Genomic DNA, 23,343 nt, shown 5'->3' with positions numbered 1-23,343 from the left:
GTTCCAGGTATATCCTTCAGCTCAGCCATGACTGTGCAACTGAACAGCATCTCAGAATTTTTTTTTACCATAGCTAGTTGAAATTAGGGGATGACAGTAACAATAAACACAGGCACGTATTCCTGTACTGGAAGTGTTGGATGGGATGAGCAAATGGAAAGCTATAAATCTGTGTTACTGTGTCCATCAATGTTAGTCACAAATTTCGTAGTTGGATAGATATATTTGGGTTTGAGGTGTGGCAGGGAATTCAGGACAATCTGTAGTACTCCTACTTAAAGTACAGATGAGAAAATGTGAAAGAAAATGAGTATGTAGAAGAAAGATTGGGCAAATACTGGCCCAGTCCCTTGCCAGTCCTTTCATAGGTAATTTCAGGCAGGAGCAAGGTTTGACTTTTTTTTTTTAAATGCATTTATTCTGACAAGATCAGCTAACCCTGTACAATAAAGAGGATTCTTTTGTTTTGACACTAAGCTTCTACAGAAGATTTATGAAATAAACCTATAAAAGTCCTAACATTGGTTTTAGTTTATGCATGAAAACATCTGCCAACCCACCAAGTTAAAAAACAAAAACCCAACACTTTAATTTGCCTGAGTTTGCGTTAGCCGTGGCAGATTTAGGATGTAACTGCAGTCTGTTGCTGGTTTGTGGTGTGAGCTAGCTTCCAGCCACCTCCCCCCTCTTCTCTAGCTCCCTTCAAGTGGATCAGAAGCTGCAGCCCTTCCACACTTGCGGTGCAGTAAATCAGTACAAAGTGCTTACTGGCTTTAGCTTTGCAACAGATTTGCAAGGGGCTGGTGGGAAAGAGCCTCTAATATCGAAACCTGACCTTCCGCCCTTGCTGGTGCTAAATATTACAGCTCCTTTGGTTACAGATACCTCACGTTTTACTTCAAATGCTTTCAGCTAATGGGTGTTTTTTATGGAAGAGCTGAAATAGCTTTTGAAGTAGCTTCTCTTTTGCCAGATGTATAATCTTTTCTGTCAACAAAACAACCTTATATTTTATACGCTCCCATGATGCTATAAATTCTGACTTCTGAAACTGATTTGAAAGGCTGAAATTTAGACTTCCGCCCGAGAAAGTGAATGGAATTTGTGACAGAGAGCAGGGGATAGATTTGGTCCTGTAACTGCCATTATTTTGGGAAAGGAAAGCAATGTATTTCTATGGTAGGAAGAAACGGGCATTTTAGAAAGCAATTCAAATTTTAAGCAGCAGTCTGCAGTTCCCGGACAGGCAGAACTGTCATTGATTTGATAGGAGTTTTGCCTGTCTAAGGATGATGCAAGTGAATCCTATTTATGTTCTTAATGTATTTCTCCTGCCTTCAGGGATTTTAGGAAAAGAATCCTTAACATGTGAGAGATGCTTTATGTAATATTTTTGTAGCACAGCTTAGATGAACAGTAATCAAGGAAGCCTCCACATCTCTAAATAAGGTTTAACTTTATTTTAAAAGCATGGTATAACGTACATTTCAAATCTGTCCTGTTCGTTTTACCAAATAGACCTGAAATGCGATAAGCCAAACCTGAATGATGTTGTTATGACATTTTTAATTCACATTCATGATACGGTGCCATTCCCACAGAGCGTCTAGGAGGCACACAAATACTAGAGATGTCTCATGTTCTGCTTTCTGCGGCTGAAAGTCTGGGTAACAATTGGAGCATTGCTCACAGATAGAATCACAACGTTAACACGGTCAGGCACCGAAATGAAGCTAGTGCTAGACGGAGGATTAGTGTGCTCTGTATTGTAGCCAATACTTGACTCTTGTTTTTGAACTGTATTGGCACTTCACGCTGTGCTGTGTTCAAGCAGTATGGAGAGAAAGACAGGAGTGTTCTACACCCTGTATATGCAGGCTGGAACATGTAAAAGTGATCACAGTCCTCGGACCAGACTGGGAGGTGGCACTGGAAAGAAAGCACACGTCCCAGTGTCTAAATCTCAGTCTGTTTCCAGAGACTTTGTCTAACTGCAACTGTATATTCATCTTTCCCTAGGAGCAATGACTATGGCTTTGCTGGAAAACCTCGTAGCAGGGAACGTCTACTTGGTGAAAATAGCAGCCTCCAATGAAGTGGGAGAAGGACCCTTCTCAAATGTGGTGGAACTTGCTGTACTGCCAAAGGAGACATCAGAGTCTAATCAGAGGCCTAAACGCTTGGATTCAGGAGATTCCACAAGTCAGTAGCAGTATTTTGATTAGTGCTGTCACAAGTACCAGAAAAAAAAATCCCTGTTTGTTTTAACTGGTAACTGCTTTCTGGATAAACCATTCTGTTTCACATGAGGCAGTCCTAACAGTATCACTCTTTTTTTTTTTTTTTTTTTTTTTTTTAGTGCAACCATTGTGGAATTTCTGTCTCAGTGCAACTCAGAACTAGTTTAATTCTTTTGCTCAGAAGTTGGAAGTTTGCTTTTCAACTGGGAATACATAACTATTGTGAATTGTACTATCTTGGCAGCCCCTCTGCTAAGACATTTCCTATTAGTCCTTTATTTGGCTTAAGATAGCAGTAGCACTGGGTCAGTTAGAACCAGACAGCCCAGCAGAGATGAGATGGCATCTCAAATAAATCTGTTGAAATTTGATGGCTCCTAGAATTCCAGCAACCCAAATCAACCTGTTAGTCAGTGATATATCACCGTATGTTTTCACCAAAGAATTCAGCCCCACCTGCAGCTCTTTAGGGAAAAATATGCTTTACCTTGGGGAAACCAAGGTGACTTCAGTGTTTTTTCCATGTAAGAATGGAAGAACAAATTGTCTGTCACAGAAAGGGATTTATCTTGGTGACTTCTCACAGATTTTAAAGTCGTTTGGGGAGACCAGAGATAGTAATTATTCAGGTGTATGAACCTTTTAACCTTTCCCTGCTGCTGCGCGCTGAATTGTGATTCATGCAGGGATTTATCTTGTTCAGGTTTTCTCCGCTCCTGGACTCCAGCTGTATTTCAGGCCAAATAACTGAAGTTGTGCCCTCAGGATTAGGTTAACAGGCATTTGATGTAACGAAGAAAAACTCTCCTAGGAGACAGCAGCTGGAATTCTCCAAGCCTTTTCCCTTTGTTATTTAGTAGCACCCTGTAAGGAGTGGGTTGGAGCAGGCTCCTCTGCTCTATGTTGTGTGTCACTGAACAGGCTGTAGTGTGGGGCTGTCCCTTTTTCCCCTCCCATGCTATGGCTGCATATGGTCCTCCATTTGTGCTAGAAGTTTTATTTTCAAAAGTGTCAAAATGTATGACAGAGAAGGTCCAGAAATCTCATTAAAAGGAAGCATTTGTCTGTGTGATTGTGACTGTAACCCTATTCAGGTAACTCTTCTTATTTTCTGAGCCTTTACTTGTTCTTTTTTGCTATAGCTTATTCTGACTATTATCATCTGGACCAGAAATCAATGACTGGCATTGTTGTTGGGGTTTGCATAGCCTTGACCTGCATCCTTATCTGCATCCTGATCTTAATTTATCGCAGTAAAGCCAGGTATGTTTTTGTTCACCAAGAGTGAGATCTTTCCCAACACTGTTTCTGTATGAGCACAAGTCACCTGGGACATGTGTTCTTCTCTGATAGTGCTAAGTTCTTTGAAGTGCTTTGTCTCTTCACCTGTTTCAGCCAGAAATGGAAGCAAAGTTCCTAGTTTTGTTGGCTCTTCCTACTCTACCTGAACCCCTTCTCCAATGAAAAGAGGAAAGAACCTACAGAGGGGGGTCAGCAGTGCTTTGACAACTAAGCATGAGGCATGTTTCCAAACAAAAAAGCCTATTGAGTCAGATAAACATGCTGCTTTACATCATCTCTTCCTCCTGCTTAGCCCTGCAGTCTGCCCAGCCCTGGTTTACAAGGCTTTAAACCTTTGATGTTGCTGGACAAGAGGAACTCTGACATGAAGCAGTTCTATGATACAATTTCTTTGCACTAGTGCAAGCCACCGTCTGTCTTCCTTGTCATCAGCTGCTATGAGGCCCAGCGTGGCCCTAGTGACTCTGCCCATAACTTTGGGATCTGAACAAATATAAGTTACTAAAAATAAATACATTTTTAAAGCTGTCTGGAAGTATATTTTAGTAACAGGCTTTTTTAGCACACATGCAGGAGAAAATATGGATTGGGAGACAGTCTCTGTGTAGCATAGTAGAAAGGTCCTAAGAAAGGTCCTAATATCATTAGTGGTTACTTCCTTCAAGTAATATTAGTAATCATGAGGAATTCTTGCCTGCACATATGTTTGTAGCCTACTGTGCATGATTAACCGGAAGCGGATGTTATTTTTATGACAAGCAATAATACACGTTTCATGAGAATTATATAATAAAATATAGATGCTAAGAATATACTAATATTACTTGATTAATAATAGCCTTGAAGTTTATACTTGATTCAATGTATTTTCTTCCTGTGGGTCAATTTTATTTCTGCTTAACATTGTGTAGAAAAACATCTGCCCCTAAACCTGTGCAGCAAAGTACTGACCAGCTGTCACATACCAGCATCTCATTAGCCAGTGCTAATGAGGCAGAGAAGAGTATTGAAGGAATCGCAGAGAATGCAGAATCCTTGTTGCCAATGATAGTGGGAAACAGCTTCATCGATGCTAAGGTACTGTGAGCTTTACTCACTCCCAAAACAGAAATCTTTCTTTAGAATTCATTGTTACAACATCTGAATCCCTATCAAAATTAAAATATGTACAATGCAAATTCACAGCAATTTTGTTTAATGGACAAACACTAGTGTGGAAATCCAGGAACAAATTTTCAAGACTCATTTTTAAAGTTCAGCTAGAGATTTGATTTAATACACACTACTCTGTAGATTGCCAATTTTGGCAATTCTATTCTAAGAGCAGGAGATAGCCAAGAGAGTCCTTGTCAAGCACCTAGTTTAGTCAGTGCAATGCACAGTCTAGACAAGTACGGCACTAGAGCAAGTAATAAAGAAAATATCTTTCTTTATCTTTACTGGTAAGACAATGTTACATTTTAAAAACTCATATTTAGTCAAATTATAAATCAATCTAGATGGCAGGATGTGTCAGTAGATGCGTAGAACCTTTTAGTATAACAAAAACACATTGGACATATTTTCACAGATAGACATCCTGATTTAAGGCATGTTCTGTACATACTGCAAACTTGCATTGAACTATTCCTTCAGGACATATGGAAGAGCTGGAAAAATATGGAAATGGACCTCAGTACAGGCACTATGTCACATTCCAAAGGGTGGAACGGGAGCAGTGATTGGAACTGTTTGCTCTGTGTTTGTGGTATTGCACCTGTTAGGTCTGGCCTGTGGGCTTGCCAGATTTCGTGGAAATGGTCTTGACTAGTCTCAAGCAGTAGATGAATACCTGACCATAAAAAACTAACTGAGCGCTAAACCTCATTTGTCTTTCTTTTCAGTATGGAGCCAATGGTTGGAATAGAAAAAAATATTTTCAAATATCTTGGAAATGTAGTGTGTTAAAATCTCTCTCTCTCTCTCTCTCTCTTTCTATTGCAGGGGGGGTCTGATCTAATTATTAACAGCTATGGGCCTGTCACAAAAGCCAACTGCAAGAAGAGGTGGCTGTTCTTCCAGGATACTAAGAAGGTGAAGGCTGAGGAGGTAATTGGCCTAGTGGGCAGAGGTGCACAATCTCTGCTGTAATACCATGTTTGCAAAGGAAGATATTTAGTTTTCTATGTATGGGAAAATGTAATTAGTAGCTTAAGTTTTAATGGAATAATACCAGTTTTGTTAGGGTTGATAGTATTCTACATTGTAGCATAGTCATATGGAATTCTAATTTTCTGTCCCAAGCTGTCAAATATTTTAACTCTTTACAATTAACTGATAACTTTCTTGCCTGTGCCCTTTATCTGTGAGCAAACAGATTTCTGTATACTGTCCGTGCATACCGTCTACAGTACATTTGCAGAGATGTTGTGTACATATAAACACAAATTAAATATAAACATCTAAGAATCCCTTGCTACCCTGATAGCTAACACCTTATGTTTGCTGAAGAGAAACCAAAAGAGGGAAGTGAAATGATTTATCCAAAGTATTGAAGAAATTTAGAATCTGAGCTAAGACTGTCATGCTTCTGAAATTGTTGCTCTGCCTGTAATTTCTATTTGGATTCAATCCAAAACTGAAACGTTAAACCAAATCCTGAACCCTGTAGTACAAATTCACATCTATGGGGCATCTGACGGGTGTTTATTGAACACTAACTTATATTGTGCTCTTGGTATGTTTAAGGAATAGGAAAGCTTGAGCAGCTGTTTATTTTTGATGCCTTTATGGGAAAAATACTTGCTACCACCCAAGGAGTAATGCTTAAAGAATATGCATGAAGAGACGGGAGACAGCTCTATCAAGTATATTGTTAAAATACCATTACGGTCTCTTTAGTGAAATCATTATTGATTAGCCATGCTTGGCAAGAGGGGATTGCTTCGTCTAGTATGGAAAAGTATGCACAAGGCTTGAGATTGATTCTTCTTAACCTGCTGTAGAAAGCCCAGCCTGTTACTCTAAGCCAATGCTGTTGTAAGCACTCTGGCGGAATAGGAGATTGGAAGTGCAGTAAAAAATTTAAACTATAGCTCAGCTTTTCAGAGGCTGAACAACCTTTTCCTCTCTGCTTTTTATATAGCCTCAGAGAAGATTTGTCCAGGCAGTGTGTCTGTATCAGCCAAGTACCACTGTGCTGATCAGTGAGGATGACTCCCCCAGCTCTCCTGGCCAGCAGTCTAATTTCCAGGTGCCGTTCAGTATTGCTGCCGACACAGAGCATTCGGCCAACAGCGAAGGAAGTCATGAGACTGGTGACTCTGGAAGATTTTCTCATGAGTCCAATGATGAGATACACCTCTCCTCCGTGGCAAGTGCCACCCCTCCTGCTACCAGTCATTTTGTAAGCAGTGACTTGGGTACGAACACGATGAGCCCTGCCATCAGCAACTGCAAAGAATCTCCTCTGCCGTTCACTACTGACCAGACTGCTACCTCACCTCTTCAGATACACTCTGCAGTGCAAAACTGACATCCTTAGGACCACACCAGACATTCTTGCAGTGTATGTCTGTTCGAAGGACAATGAACAGGAAGCCAAAGTTTTATTGTGGAAAGCCTGACAAACCCAGCAGGTGATCCCAAGTTTCTGTTGAATGTTTTATATTTGTTTATTTTAACTCACTCATTTTGAATGTTCAGTGGTCAACAAATGTGAAAGGACAGTGAAGATTTCTGACTAAAGTTAAGAATATGTCACTGGAGCAAAGGGAAGGCTTTAGGCCCTTTTGCTGACTATCTACCTCAGTTTGCCGAGAGGTGAACTCTGAATGACAACTGCTTTACCTCGTTTGTGTTCTAGTTGGTCTCAGCTATGGAACTGACGATACTTCCTAGTAGTGTTGTTTTATTTTGGGTTTCTTTTTTTTTCAGTTGTGTGTAGAATGAGTGTGTGTGTGTGTGTGCGTGTGCGCTCAGTGATCAGGGAGTTGTATAGGTAGATGAACAAGATTGTTTAGCTGAAGCTCTGTCTTTGAAAAGAAGGAAATCTCAGAGTATAAAGTGTAATGATTTAATGTGGTTGACCTAAAGGATGTTGAAAACTGAGAAAACTGGAGTTGGTGCTTCCACATGAAACAGCCACATGAAATCTTTTATACCTCTTCATTTCTCATAGCCCCAGTAAGCCTAGGACAGTGCCTTTCCCCTAGAAACTTGTGTCAGCAACTGCTGGCCGGATGAATGCTATATCCTTAGGGCTCTGGGGCATGTTGGGTTCCCTACAGAGACAAATACTGCCCATTTATTGACAGTTGGTGCTAAAAAGCATGGCAAGAGGAGGAAGTATTCAGCATTAACAAACAGTTTGATTCTGCCTGAGAGACGTGGAATAGATAATAATGCTGAGTATTCTGGTGTTGCAGTACTTCTTAGCAATGGTGCCTTGCATTATGTATAATGAAATTACTGATTTGCCTTATGTCTTTTTAGTATTCATAAAATTGCTTTGGAGTACAGAAGGATGCCTTAAATGCTTCTTGGATGTTATAAAGGAAACTGTACCATGAGTTAATTTTTTACCCAGCTTTGAGTGCTGATGAGCACTGCTAGCTTCACGGTATGTCTCAGAGCTGTTGTTGGGATGCAGCCGTGCTCCTTGCCTTTGCCTAGTATGCTGTTAGCCAGGAATTTTAGCTCAGGGAGTGACTTTACCCACAAGCCAATCTAAAACTCTCATTAGGCTACCATGAGAAATAGAAAGCCAGAGCTTTAGTTGAAGAGTCTGTTGAAGGAGGAGAGTACTGCTACTGCCTTGAACCGATACAATTCCTGTTTTATACTACCTCCTTTAAGAGTTATTCTAGTGTGGTTTTTTTTGTTTGTTTGTTTGTTTTTCCTGTACTCAGGGAACAGTTTGTTACTTTTGAGCTGCCTCACAAAAATGTGGAGCAAACTGACAGGGTATCATGTTTTATTTCTTAATGGGGTAGGGGGTGTGAGGGAGAGAGAGAGGAGAGGTTGGATTCATCCAATGTTCTAAACTTGCCTATATATCCAGTCCTCTGCTCTGTTTTCCCCATTTTACTTAAATAAAAAAAAAAAAAAAAAATTAAAAAAAGGCATTTTTTTAGTTTAAAAAATGTTTAAAACCTAATGTGAGAAAGCAACCATGGAAACTCCTGGCTCTATTTAAGTCTGTTGGAACTCCCTCTGAATTTAAGGTAGGCCAGGCTGGCTTTTGTATTGTTCTGTAAGTATCAAAAGGTGGTCAGAAGTCATCGGCAAGCCCTACCCTTCTGTCTGTTCCATTTTGATGAATCGGCCTGTAGCTATGGTAGTTCTTTAGCTTGTAACCGTTTGCTAGTTCAGAACCAGGCAGTACGTGTTCACTTTTTCATCACAGTGTTGATTTAAAGGCTTTTAAAATTATCTTGTACCAAAGACTAATCTGTAGAAGAGAAGGAAGCTGCATATTTTCCAAAAATAATTGAACTAGTTAAAAGGTACAGGTTTGAACAGCTGAATACATTTTACTGTATAAGTAGTCACTAACAAAACCAATAGGGCTTCTATTGATTGTAGTAGTTGATTGCATAGATGAGTTGTATGCTTCTACAATTTTAACTACCTTGTTACAAGAGCCTTTAAAGAAAGTTATAATGATACCAGCAGATATCTCCAAAGACTTCCAAGTGTAACTTTTTTTTTCTTCAGCATGTAGCTGGATCAACAGTACAGTATTAAAAATATTTTTGAACATTTTTTTCTACTTGCTGAAGAAAAAGAAAACATTTTCACCAAAGATTTATTTTTGATCTCATCAGGCAGAATGTTTAGTGTACAGCAGAGTACTGTTTCTAATTAGGTAAAGCGTGAATTAACTGAACCTAGATTAAGAATGTGTAACTGTAGCATGAAGTTTCACACTTCATCTTTCAGAGTAGCCTCTTTTCTTAGTTTCATTCAGAAAGAGCTGATATGCAGATGGTAACTATTTGCTTCTCCAAAGACTTGTTTGCTGTGAGTACTGATAATCTGATGTCATTTCATGACCTTCTTTACAAGTAAATACTTTAAATCCTAAACTTTTTCATCCAAAGACCCACTCTGTAGTTTAACCCATGGCGAATTTGAGAGAAAAGGGCTTAATACACAATTTGTCAGTCTAGTATAGGAGTTCTAACTTCAATAGCCAAAGAGATCAAAATATTCAATTTACTAGAGAACAGTGTATCCAGAATTCTATTAATCATTTAATGCTTTTTAAATTAAGGTACTTCTTATCAGCAAATAAAGAAAACCAAAGATATTTAAGGTTACCTCAGCATATAGGCAAGCTTAGTTAGACGTTAATTATTCTGTCTTTTCCTTTATTTTTATGTTAACCAAATATAATATGTTTCTCCAGAACCCAGTCTACATTCATATGCTTCCCGTTATTGTGTCACATAGTTAATTCTAGCTCTATTTACACGTTTACTGCAGAACAAACAATGCAATCTCCTCAGAAATACGTGTTTTATTATTAATATATAACCATATTTTTGTGAGGGAATAGTCGTTTGATGATTAAAAACTCCACCAATGTAGGCAGAGGAATCTCTGGAAAAAATCTGTAGAAATCGATGCCTTCTTTACTGAACTGAATAGCAGAATTCTTTGTGATTTTAACAGTGCAAAATCAGGCTCAACATTTAAATGCTTCATATCCTTGAAGCCAAAGCTTCAAATTATAGATGTGGTATTAGAGACATCAACTTTCTTAAAAGTTCATACTCCTTACAATATAAGGAAATCATTTTCTCATAAATGAACTTTATTCATTTCATTTGCCTAGAAAGAGCTGGAAGACAGAACAGGTTACAGGTTTTCCAGTATTTATTCTTGATCTTGTCTGTAAAACTGGGTCCTGGAGAAAACACTATCAATTTTTTAATTATGAATTAAGTATGTTCTGGAAGATGAACGTAAATGTGGAATTTAGTGTTACACTATGTGAATTGATTTTGTTTAAGTGTATTAAAAAGTGAAGAGCCATGGCTGGTGTAATGAATGTATATGCAACCTTTGTACTTTAAAAGCAAAACAAAAATGTTGTAGGTTGATGTGACTTGAAGAGCATCACAGATTTGCAGACAAAATCTTGACACTGGTTTACCAGGCTAACTGTTTCCAAGCAAGGACTGTGATTGCCCTCCTGCTGGAAAAGCAGTTCCTGCCCTGTGGGCCCTGAATCCAAACCCAAGTGCTCAATCTGCCCACAGTTATCTTGTGTACTTTCTTCATGTTTTACAAAGAACTCCTGGAAGATGAGAATACTTTCAGAAAATTGGGAATGTGTATGCTGTGCAGAACTGTGCCTGTCAGTAGATTTCTTTTATAGCTCTGCTTTTTAAAGAGAGACTTGAAAAATCCATATATCAATATTTTCCTATATTAGCTGTGCATTTTTGGTGTAATTTATTGGATTTTAACAGAAAGGAGTTTTAAGACATTTCTCTACCTGTTTTTAATTATATTTAATACTTCATTCCCTCTTTCGTTTTATTACCTTGCTTTAGTCTATGAGCTGAATCTTGTTTGCTTTATCCACACCAGGGTCCTTATCCTGTTTCTTTTTAAGTCAATGGGAGAATTAATTTTAATTTCAGTTTTCGTGGTCTTGACAGACAAAATGAGCTGCTGCATCTTGTATTTATTTTTTTTTAGATCTTCACAGTATTATTACTTCTAAAGGACAGGATTCTTAGTTGGTTAAAACTCCCATTGGCAATTTATTTTTTTTAGTAGGACAAAAAGTTGCCATATACCAGAGGTTCACTGTAACTCTCCATGCATGTAGCCTGTAGTGAATACTGAGTATTTTAAGTCAATTTAACTCTTTTTCACTGTGATCTAAGTCAACTTGAACAACTTAATGTTTGCTGCAACCTGTGCATACCAGTTACCATACCATGAGTAGTTACCATAGACCACTGGGTCTTAGTAACATGTTACTCTGACGTGTGAGCTGTAAGACCAGGAGTTCTCATCCATTTTATCTGTTATAGAAGGAAGTGCAGGCAGGGAATAGTCCATCCTCTAACATGGGGAATGATGTTCAGTTCTGTAGGGCACTCCATGTCTAGCCCAAAATTGCATTCACACCTAGTGAAAAGACAGCTGCACAGGTGTAACTGGCGATATTCCAGAGAAATCAATTTACTGGAATCATTCTGTTTAAATTGGAAGCAGAATTACACCTAATAATTGTTAAAGAGGTACTTCTTAGTTTGAACAATTGTTACATGCTTCTTAGTTGCTGGAAATGCAGATTTGCTAATATCAAGTAATTTCTAAAGCAGATGAATTCGTCTGCAGGAATACTGAGCACCTTTCTAAGAAGTTAATAATAAATTATTTTTGTAACTGCATCTTTTGGAACCTGTGTTTACAAAAAAAATAAAAAATAAAACCACACACACACACACACACAAAAAAACCAAACACATATTTTCTTCAAAATGAGTCTAAAACCAAGTCGTTTGCTGTTACTAGAAGTCAATCTGAAAAGAACACACATTCAATTTGGCTCAAAGTTTCTCTCAATTCTGCTGATAAAAATGCAGAGTAAGTTTGCTTCCTTGGAATTTCTCTAGGTTTACACTGAGGCTGGTCCTAAGTGACTCAAAGGGGATAAAAACACATGGTTAAAGTTCTGCCATGTTGGTCCCTCTGGAGTGCCATTGCAAGCTGAGCTCCTTGCAGAGGTTTTCAGCTGTCCACGGTTACATATACCTACATTGCATCTGCCTGCTGCATTTTCAGTGAAGACTGACTGTATATGAAAAACTTAAACAAAATGTTGCTTTTTGATTGTTTGGCTTTTTTGTTGTTATTATTTTGCTTTTTTTCCAAGTTGTGAATGAATTGCCAGTGTAGGAGCCAGGTATGTATCTCATTGTGGTGTTCTGGATCCTTTCACTCCGTGTGCCATTTTCTTCTAAGGGTGGCAATGGCTAACTGGCTAATGGAGGACGGAGCTGAATTGTATTAATTTTATACTTGTCTCAGGGGATCAGCTCTGTGAACTCCATTGCATGAGGGAAGCTAATGTTTGCCCTGATTTGAATGTAACTTTTTAATGTCTTTTTAAAAATATTTTGTTAAATAATGTGGATTTGTTTTTCTTTTTCTAGCATCCTAGTAAATGTTACCTAGTGTGTTGGTTCTTTTTTCCTCTCCAGGGTTGTTTATATACTACCCCAAGGTCATGCCAAAAATTAATAGAAGTTTAAATGCCAAATGTTTATGAAACTGCTGTCTAAATACTGATTGATTGCACAGTTTAAATAAAAAATTTCCTTAGTAAAATGCTGCTTGAAAAATATTTTGTTTTCATTGTCTCTGACTAGTGGCTCAAAACAAGGATGATATAAATACAGTTTTATTTGAGGCTGAGGATATGTGGCAATTTTGGTACTTAAAATCATGGAATGAGTTAGCAAGTAACCGGCACATTCCTTATCACTGAAATTCATAGAAATTTCCCAAGCCTGTGCTCACATGCCATTTGTGTACCTGGAATAATTTCCTACCTAAAATCTCCATCTCTTCTCCACTACTGTCAAGCAGCTATGAGATCTCTGTTGTAGTTCACTTGCAGTAGATGTAGAAGATGTGGTTCTAAGCACATTCTCATAAAAGTTTGGAAAGCTACTGACAAAGCTGAACTACTGCGTTTTTGTCATCACTTCTACACCCACTGACTGATGAATCCAGTATTTCAACAAATAACAGGAATATTGAACATGCATTTGTGGTTGGTCAAAAGACAAATTACTGTTTTTACAAATGATGATATTAAAGATAAGGGTCAAGTTAAGTTGGCGAGGAAATTAATCCCCATCGAACCTAGAAGTTTTCTATTGCTAGCAGGTTGGTTACTGATTGTCACATAAAAGCAACTGAAAAATTGGCCAGGTAGTTCAGTGAATTATGTACAGCGTGGGAATTAGAGTAGTGCCCATACAAATCTTCCACTACTGGAAATGAAACCACAGTAATTACTACTGTATGCACACACCCCATAAACACAAGCTGTGTTTTTTGTGTCCTCCAGTCACAAGACATGGGCAGCCCTAAGACAGAAGGCATGCTGTGTAGCCTAAGAGACAGCAGCCACAGAATTAAGAGGGCCTCCGAGTTCTGGTCTTTTTAACACTGATTTTTCCTGTATCACGCAAACACTGTACGCACCCCAGTGTCACTGCAAATGGGATTTGTGTCCACCTGAGGATTCCAGCAGAGAGGGCTGTGGGAGGTGGTGTCAGCACCCAAGAGAGCATCCCTAGGAACCTGATGCCTCTTAGAAGTGCCAGTGAGCAGACGTTTACTACAGAGTAGCAAGTTACCAGTAATGACTGCTTCCCAGTGGGGCAGCTGCTAACAGCTGCCTGCTGCCAGGGGCTGAGCCTTTCTGTGCTGGCAGCATCTTGTGCTGATGAGCTGGGCACCCTGGATTCTACAGTAAAGCCATGGTGTCTGTCTGTCTTTCCTTTTGACTTCTCTGATGAGAAAGGAAATCTGGAAAGCCTCATACTGCTTCTTTATGAATCACAGCTGTTCTTACCTGCAGAGTCTGCTGATAGAACCGTTCTGCCTAGTTGGGTAGCTTTTATGATATTTATCCCTGGGAGTATTAGAGCACCAGCTGTAGTGTCTATTTATAAAACAAACTCTAATCCAAAATTCATTATTCCTTATGTTTGAATGTAGGAACACTGAAATATTGTTCTTCAATGTTAATTAGGCCCATGCTGAAAAGATAATAAAGTTCAATAGAATATTTGTTAAAATGAATAGATGTCAATTACTAATGTAAATGTAATGTAAATATATAACATTTAAAAACACAAGAAAGAATTTTTAACAGCTAGGGAGCAGTCGGTTCTGGACTGTCCAGTGGTATGAAAGCTGTACCAACACAGTCCATCAAAGACATAATTCTTTCTCTAAGTGAAAACAGAAACCATCTGCAGAACCTTATTAAGTTACTGCTGGTTAGTACAGGTACATTTTACAACCCAGAACCTTCATTTTTCATTACCAATAAAAAAAATAAATAAAGCCCTCTGTTTCAAGGAGTTTGGAAAGGAAATCTTCAAAGTGAACCACTGGTCTGTGACCTGATGCAATGTCACCTGCCTGCTGTCTGCCACCAACCAGAACGTCTTGAGCTTCAGTCAGGTGAGCGTGATGGGTCACTTACACTGAATTGAAATTACAACATTGCTTTTTCTTTGTGTAGCTTATCAGAGATGTCAATTTATTGGCTTTGCTTATCTGTTTGTTGGATAAAAGGACTGATACTTTAGAATACAAAACCCAACTTTCTGCCATGCTTTGCAGGTTGCTCAGCCCCCACTAAGTTGGAAAGCAGAGAGTAGGGAGGGAACTGATGTTATTTGCAGCTGTGGCAACACCCAGGATTGAGGTACCTTGCACTGCAACTGTGAACAGTTCTTTATGGATGAACTCTTCTCCCTGTCTTGCTCCTTTCAGTCAGCAGGTAAAGGCGATGTCTGTTAAGAAGCAGGCTCTGGCTGTATTTGGCTGCATTATGGCTGTATTTTTCCTTCACCTGTGATCATGGTCTCAGGACTGGTGTTGGACAGTAGAGAGTATCCCCTCTCAGTAAGAGAGAAGCTGCAGGTGATATAATGCTGTAGCTGTCCACGTTGCAATGTCCCCTTTCTGTAGTTAACGTACTGGAACCTGACTTCGCCTTTTCCACCTCACAGAATGAAGAGAATGGGATTTGAATCCTCTGCTCTGCACATGCCTGCATGCCAGAGCCCAGGTAAACAAAGCACAGATCTGACAGAAAGCTACCGTACTGTTGCTTCCTGAAAGTGAAGGGTAATGCTTTATTTAAACCCCATGATTTGAAACCTATTTACATAGGAGTGCACCACTAAGACATCCAGAAAACGCAAATAATTAAGAACCTAGCTGTGCCTCGCTAAAAGATACCATGCACAGCTGCCCCTAGTCTGTAGGCCTGCTTCTGGCTGGCAATAGAAGTCCAGGGGGCTGGCAAAAGTTTGGGTGCTAATTGCTCTCTGGCAGACATGTGTGCTCAGTGTCCTGGCAGCAACCAGTTTTGGACACTTGCTCCTGGAACAGCCTGAATCAAGCTGCCAATAGAGCATTTCAGTGGTGTGGGGTGAATTTCTGTCCGGCCAACAGGAACCAGCTAAGATGGTTTGCAGCAGCACTACGAGGTTGTCCAGGATCCTCAGGGTTTCTCTGAACAGATGGCTTGAGCATCGCTGGAAGCTGACACCAGTTCCAGGTGGGTGCAGGGGATGTTACATTTACAATTCTGAAGGATGAAAATGAATTTTTGTGGGTGACCGAGGATGCGTTTCCTATTACACTGCTCTGTGGGAAGCGTGAAATCAGTGCCCAAACACTGGATTCTCCTTTAGCTGGAAAACAAGACATAAAAGAGTGGGAACTTCACAGAAGTCTTGTTAATAGAAGGGGTTTGAATTTCCTTTTATCTGCATAGCAATATACTTAGAGAAAAGGATTTTCATGAGTAAAGCAGCAGATTTCTGGCTAGGCTGTGAGGTCATTGCACCACATGAAAGCAGAAAAAGTGTTGCTCTCACTGCAGTTCACTACAGTCTTTAACAATTTGGATTTTGGTGTGCTGGTCTAGGAAATTAACCCCTCTGGTTTGCTGAAAGCTATCGTCGAGGGATGAGTAGCAGAGCTTAATATATGCTGGCTCCTTACTTTTGCAGTTTACAGTCATATTAGCTTAAAATAATCCCACTGGACTGCTTCCACACAGACTTCCTTATATTAGGTGATGCAATTTAAGTTGCAAGTAAGACAGGTTACAGAACAGAGTGTAAAATAAAAATAATTTCCATTAAAAATTATATCATTTATGTTAGCAACCATCATGCTTTTGAATAGATCCTGGATATCTGAAAGTCAGTAACAGCTTCCTCAGTCTCTACCAAATAAAGCACAAGGCCTACAAAGTCAAGGCAGAATGAATTACTTGAGATCAAGATTTCCAACTTCAAGGGGTAAGTTAACTCTAAGACTGAGGTTAAAATTATCTCAATTAAAATGTATCTGCACAATGTAAAGCAAGACTACCTTTCGTTTGTAAGAGGAAAGAATGCTGATACCAGATTGTACAATACTTAACAGAAGAATAGCTACATTAAAGAGGAAAGCAACGTGTTTGCTTTGCTGTTGTTGTTTGTTTGGTTGGTTTGTTTGTTTGTTTTTAATACTGCATCTCAAGCTTTGTGATCTACATCTGATAAAATTGGTGAGGAGGGTGTGCACATTGAAAGCCCAGGAGCCCACTTCTGGCATTGTAGAGGCTCAGAGGTTCACAAGAGCATAGCCTGCCCCTGTGATTAGCTTCTCAGCGCCGGCTGCAAATGGTACAAACACAGCAGAGTGGGGTGGTTGCATCATGTCCTGTGATTTAGAAACCTCGGCTCAGGTGACGAGGTTGCCATTTGCAGTTGACTAGAAACAGCCTTCTAATGTGAGCACTCCAGAACTTGGTTTAACATTCAACAAGGTCTTCAGGGTTTGCCATGGTGTTTCTCTGCCATAGCGCAGCTAGGTCAAAATGTGAAGCCCAGCCCTGCAGTTGCAGATAACCAAATGACAGAATTCCTGCAGGAACTGATGTACAGCTCCCTGAAATGGCTGGCTGTAAATTTCAGATTTCAAATCGCACTCAGTAGGCATAATACATGTCAAGCAGTTTAATCCAGTCTGGTGTTTGCAGACAGATAGTGCATATATTTTAAATAATTAGTTCCACATTCTTTTCTCAAAATCCTGGATTTCCTGTGAATTTTAGCCTGGGGATTAGGAAAGCTGCTCTCAGATGTAATGGGTGCATACAGCATCTATGTAACTAGGTCACATCGTTCTTAGGCATAATATTTAGTTATCTTTTCTTGTGTTCATCCTTACTTTGGTGCACAATAACCAAAAGCGGTAACTAAGTTTTGTTCATGTTCTCCTCCTAAAGGGTAGCATAAATCTGAGATTTCTTGTTTGTTTTTTAACTACATTTTGGGACAATGGTATGTTTGTCATATGTTCCCTTTCCCTTTGATTTTTCTTGCTTTAGCTGCATTTTCCTTTCATAGCCTACGGACCTGCAAATTCAGACACTAGCTGGTTTCTGCTTCTTCACAGCAGATCTGCAACTACTCAGACGTTGTTGCTTGTTCAAAATTGATTTCAAAGTTTTTGCTACTGTATTCCAGTAAATATTTTGCTTAAAATTTAAGACTAAATGGTAGCTGCCAATGTGAATGGCATAGCACATGCTGTCATGCAGGGCTCCTCTCGGCTGTCTTCCAGCTATCCTCCTGCTCTTAATTTCTAAGAACCATAACTGTGATTGAAAAACTCAGTAATGATCTGGATGGAGGGAAAGGCAAGTGATACAATTTGTCTGAGGTGGCTGCTGTTGTCTGTAGGGTTTCAATCAACAAGGTTTAATGAGTTGGAGCCATCTCAGAGACAGCACCAGTGAGGGGTTGTCCTGTGAACTGCACTCTCCAAAGCCATGAAAAGCAGAACAGCAAAACAAATGTGTTTCTGCGTGGAACCTTTTTTAAGAGATGTATCTTATCAAATGAATATGGCTTCATATAACAAAGCTGGTAGCACTGTATAAGAGAAAAGAGACAGCATAGGCGTGAAGATTCCCTCCAGTGCAAGCAGACAGACAAGGGCCAGGAGGCACCATGCCTGCCGGGGCTCTTGCTGCAGCCAGTTCTCAGCTAACACTGAGGCCTGGGGCTGAGCTGAGCGAATACCCACACGGCTAAGCTAAGACTGGAGAGCTTTTTCTGCAAGATGCTCTGCTAGCGCTGGAGTTAGCATTACTCCTCCTTTAGCTTTATGGCAAAAATTTCACTTGGGCAATTCTACAATGGAAATCCCAGAGGAGTCATAGCCTAAATTTAATTACTGCAGCCAGGGATAAGGCTTTCTCATGTTTATACAGCATACAAGCTTCATAACTCCCAGCAAAGTTATTGACAGTCTGGCTCCAAGAATGGGTTCATATCCAATTAGTGCAAAGATCAGCGTGGCCTTTGCAGAAAACCAGGAGGGCTCTTGAGAGTGCTGTGTAAGTTCAGGAATTAAATGCTTGCCTTTCTTTTCATCAAATCATGATAAACAGGAAAATTCAAAGGGTTCAAGATGATAATCCAGAAAAAAAAAACAAACATGAAATTGCATTTCTTTCACTTCCCCACAGAGTGTCCCCATTTCACCATTCATTGACCAAGAGGAGAACACTTTGAGTAGGGAAATAATCCATTTTGTAGAGAAACTCACAGAGGTTTGTTAAACATGTATTTATCTTTGTTTAAAATTTATTACCTTGATAACCTTAATATGGTAAACAAAATTCCATTTTACATATCCTAGAGGAAAAGGTGAAAGAAATCCTATATTCCTTGACAGCATGCAGAGCAAATAAGGTTCTATGCATATATGCATTTATATCTCCAATGAATTTCTTGACTTTGGTAAATTAATACAATGAAACCTAGGTTCCTAAATAATCAGATGTTGTTCTTTGTATTTCAAATGTTTCCATTCTGTATATATTAACTTACACGTATGAGTTATAAAATCTTAGTTTATAAAACTACTGAATAAATTGTAGCTTTTAATTTTTTAAGTCACATGTTGTTGGCAAGAGTATAGGAAGGCATTGGAGATTTTGTTCCTGAAATGCTTGAACATGGCTATATTCCAACTGTAAGCTGAAAAGGTAAGTGTGCACTCAAAAACAAACAAACAAAAACTTTTAGTCCTACTGAGTTTATGAACATTCCAAGAGTTTCCTTTGTTTGTTAAAATTTTTGTTCCAGTATAGATGAGACACTAGACTACCCTTTGCACATATTTGACATTTTTGTTGATCAGTCCTCTAATAAATTGTCTTGGAAAGTTTAGGAAAATGTACTTTATCAGCCAGGGAGTTGCTATGTGATGAGACAAATTCACGATATTTCTCAGGCTTTTTACTTGACCTCAAGATATATCATGCATTGTATGGAAGAAAGCTAATGCAATGGCTCAGAGAAAAAATCTTATATTCTTTCAGTGAGTAAATCATAAAGCAATCTTCATTTTTCCTGACATTTTTCTATTAATTTCAGATTAAAGTTGAAACATGAACAGACAATTAATTAGATTTTGATTTGTACTTTATATTATGTGGATGAATGGTTAATACAGAAGTTTAGACATTCCTAGTTTTTGTTCATTAAAAGCAGAAATGAAAAAGAAATGGGCTTATGAGACCTGGTTTACATCACCTTAATGAATGAAGCATTCACCAGTAGGCCAGCAGTTTACACTTAAATGGCTTCAATGACTTATGATCAAACTGTTTCAGTTGCAGATGCAATCCCTGCGCCTGGCAGAGAGATGCTCTACATCTTACATACCCAGAAGGGACCCAGTTAGCACATCTTTCCAGTGCAATACCGGAGGTATACCAGCTAGACTAAAAAAGCATGAAAAGCGCATCTTTGTATGAACATGCATGTGTTCAGTTGTACTTCCCTGAACAAGGGAGATGAGGACAAATGATTCTGGAGGATGAGGTGTAACACTAGTATAACAAAAATAGATTTTGGGGCCTGGCAGAAACTCCCTCAGCCTTGATAAATAGTCCTATTTACCACAGCAGTACTGTGAAACAAGTGTAAGAACTCCTTGCAGAACTAACACTTAAATTTGTGTAACATGGAAATGGGCATCTTAGAAAAATGAGTTATTCCCTCCCACACACCCCTGACATCATAGGTGAGGGAATCAAGTCTGCTGAAGCTGGAAGACTGTGACTAGCACAAGCTTTCCATGTCCAAGTTTCCTTAAATGTGTTCCCTTTCTCCATATCAGCATTTTTGTCCAGGTGGAAGAGAGGCTACTGTCAGTTTGCCTAATGCTTCCACATGCCAGAATCCCCACACAGTGTGCTGCTGGGTCTTGCCATGCTCATGCCAACCCCTGATGCCATCCACACAGGCTGGACGTTCTGCCTGAGCCTGCCTGACTTCAGGTGCATGAGCTGATAAATTAGGGTAACTGGACAGAAAGCTCTATCTGTTTTGTTTTATAACTTGCATGAGAGGAAAAGTTTTGTATTTGACCCTTGTACTGGAAGTGGTAGAGTTTCACAATTCAGCCAGCTTCCAGCTTTTTTTTTTCCTTCTGATATCATGCTTTTTTTTTTCTTTTTTATTTTTTCTAATTTTATTACTCTGGGATGAAGTCTTGGCCCCCATAAAGTCAAACAGAATGTTTCTTTCACTTTTTTTTTTTTTTTTTTTTTTTGCATTTCCTTAAGTGTCAGTAAACTTCTCTTTGGTGTTATTTTTTTTTTTCCATTAGCACACTTGTATACATTCATATGTTGTCAAAATGGGCTTCTACTCAACTCTGTTTGTCCTGAGGTACACATACATACACGTGAAGGATGTAGTAAAAAGCATTTAGACATTAACCTTGTTGTGGATCCATGTCTCACTGAGATATTTCTCTCCTGATAGTGCAGTGCAGCATTCATATGATTCATTCAATGATTAGCAAAAGAACATTCTTTACCTACTGGCAGTTTGTACAGAAGGACTATTTTAGTACCCTTCTTTTTGAAGTGAATTCTGAAGGAAAGGGACTTAGATGTTACCAAAATGAGCTCCACTATTTATATTCAGTAATGCTTTTAGGCTTGATGCCTCATGTGATTGAAGCTACTGCTACTTCACCAAAGCTACCCTTCTCAACAGCTGGGGTGAGTTGTAAAGTATTAAATAGTACTTGTTCACACACGAGTACTCTGGCAGTAGACAAGACCTTTTTGTTTGGTTTGTTATTCTTAAACAGAATAACAGATTCAGAATATTCTAATTCAGAATAACAGAATCATTCAGGCTGGAAGGGACCTGGGGAGGTCTTGACCTTGACCCCAACCTCCTGCACAAAGCAAAGTTAACACTGAACTCAGACCAAGCTGTTCTGGGCTTTGCCCAATTGGGTCTTGAAAACAATTCTACAAGTTATTTTGCTTTTAGTCCCTATGCCTGCTTAGCCTAATAATAGCATTTGCCCCCTTCACATCCTGTTGGAACCTCCCCTGTTTCAGTTTATTTTTTTTATAAATTCAGCAGAATTGAATTTCTCATTCTGCTGTTACACACTTCAACAGAGAGCTCATCTCTCTTTTCTTGGAAACCTCTACCTGAGTATTGGAGGTTACCTATTAGGTGCCTCTGAGTTTTATTAATTAATGACAGCCTTTGGGTGGATGAAATGGTGGAGTAATTTTAAAGGTAACTAATGAGCAGCAAGGCACTTAGCAGGTCAACAGTGTGTGACCAGAGTTTTCAGACTTTTGGAATGGCTGAGATGCTGGTGTAGGTCCCTGAACCTGTGAATTAATTCCTTTTCAGACACTGTCTCAGCCATTTTGCATGAAGGTTTAGAAGTGTACAGTTGGTCCAATAGGATTCTTACAGATTGCTCACTAAAATCCTGAGCACAAGTTAAAGCTGAATTTGGATGAGCAGCAAAACAGACAATTTTTTTGCAATTAGAGCACTGGGTTAAAATCTCAATTCCCTGCTCACATTTCTGATGCAGACAATCATCCCCTAGGAACCTTTATAGACTCAGTGACATCAATCTGCGCATCCGTAATTACAGTCTACATGCTATTACAAGGCAGCCTTGCACAAAAGCTCATGCAGTCCTGGGAGAATCATCTAGGCCTGCAGCGAGCTCCATCACAGAAAATGCAAATCTCTTCACAGATAAGACGTTTTCCTCCAAATATAGAGTAGCTCACACCCACCTTGCTAATAACAAGCCATGCTTCTCTTCAGCAAGATTACACAAAATTAACCGGAGGATCCCATGAGGACGGTGGCAATGTGCTGTACCTCAAGGTACCTGCATTCTGGGATGGCTGCAAAGCAAAGACTGTGGACAGATAAAAACGATGTCTAGGGAAGGACAGAAACTGATGTAAAAACTGAATAACTTTATTGAGTTAGAAACACAAAATGTAAAAACAGAGACGTCACAAGAGTAGTAGCACCGACACGTTATCCTTTACACAAACATCGCTCCTTCCTGCGCTCCCCAGACGTGTTCCAGATACCGTGAGGTACAAACTACGCGTCCAGCAAGGAGCTGTGTAAAGGAAGAGCACTGCTCAGTGCTATGAAGCGTCATGGATGTATTCAGGTGTGTCAGCAAAACCCCTCCTGACCTGCTGGTGTCCTTATCCTAACTGAGGGAAGGTAAACCCTCACTCAGGATTTATTTAGTGCAGTTACTCGGTAGTTTTGCTCACGGACGAGGGCTCCAGCTCCAGCAGCCCTGTCCCCCAGCCATTTTGGCGGCGCGGTGGCAGAGGCAGGGCACACACACGGTTCCCCCAAGCACTCACCTGGCATCTCGCCCTTCCCAGGGGGTCGGAGGCGCTGCCGGCATTTTGCTGGCTCCTGGAGGGGCCCCGCAGGGAGCGGGACGGGGGTCGCGCTGAGGGGTGGTCAGGGCAGGAGCCCCCCGCTGTGCCCCCCCCCCCCCGGCCCTAACGGTCCCAACGGCCGCGCGCCGCCTTCGCCGCCCCTCCCGTTGGCGCGGAGCCCGTCCCGGCGGCGGCTGCCCCGGGGAGGGGGGGGGGGTGGCCGCAGCCCCGCTCCTCGCCGCGGCGGAGCCCCCCCCGCTGCCAAACTTTGCAAAG

The 23,343-nt window shown here is 40.0% G+C and overlaps 1 protein-coding gene and 1 non-coding gene across 4 annotated transcripts in view; one reads left to right on the top strand and one right to left on the bottom strand.

Annotated features, from left to right (window-relative positions):
* The window catches only part of PRTG (protogenin), an 81,122-nt gene extending 72,786 nt beyond the window's left edge, over positions 1 to 8,336 (top strand). For both annotated transcript variants that reach the window (XM_038184942.2, XM_072043495.1), the window contains 5 exons: positions 2,020 to 2,202; positions 3,383 to 3,503; positions 4,454 to 4,619; positions 5,526 to 5,630; positions 6,667 to 8,336. In XM_038184942.2, coding sequence (XP_038040870.1) covers positions 2,020 to 2,202; positions 3,383 to 3,503; positions 4,454 to 4,619; positions 5,526 to 5,630; positions 6,667 to 7,056 — 965 coding nt within the window. In that variant the 3' untranslated portion in view covers positions 7,057 to 8,336. The remainder of the gene's footprint in view (positions 1 to 2,019; positions 2,203 to 3,382; positions 3,504 to 4,453; positions 4,620 to 5,525; positions 5,631 to 6,666) is intronic.
* Positions 8,337 to 8,616: 280 nt separating this feature from the next.
* Positions 8,617 to 23,323, bottom strand: LOC110351385 (uncharacterized). Of its 2 annotated transcripts, none has more exons than XR_011812057.1 (3): positions 23,047 to 23,323; positions 22,447 to 22,574; positions 8,617 to 15,997 (listed from the first exon to the last, which is right to left on the bottom strand). It is a non-coding gene; the product is annotated as an uncharacterized protein (transcript). The 2 variants fall into 2 exon arrangements; XR_011812056.1 differs by having other exon boundaries at positions 22,447 to 22,560.
* Positions 23,324 to 23,343: the final 20 nt, after the last annotated feature.

Source organism: Anas platyrhynchos, chromosome 11, assembly GCF_047663525.1.
Source record: "Anas platyrhynchos isolate ZD024472 breed Pekin duck chromosome 11, IASCAAS_PekinDuck_T2T, whole genome shotgun sequence".
Taxonomy (NCBI): Eukaryota; Metazoa; Chordata; class Aves; order Anseriformes; family Anatidae; genus Anas; species Anas platyrhynchos.
Note: the sequence above shows the minus strand (reverse complement) of the source record. Positions and strands in the feature narration are given on the sequence as shown.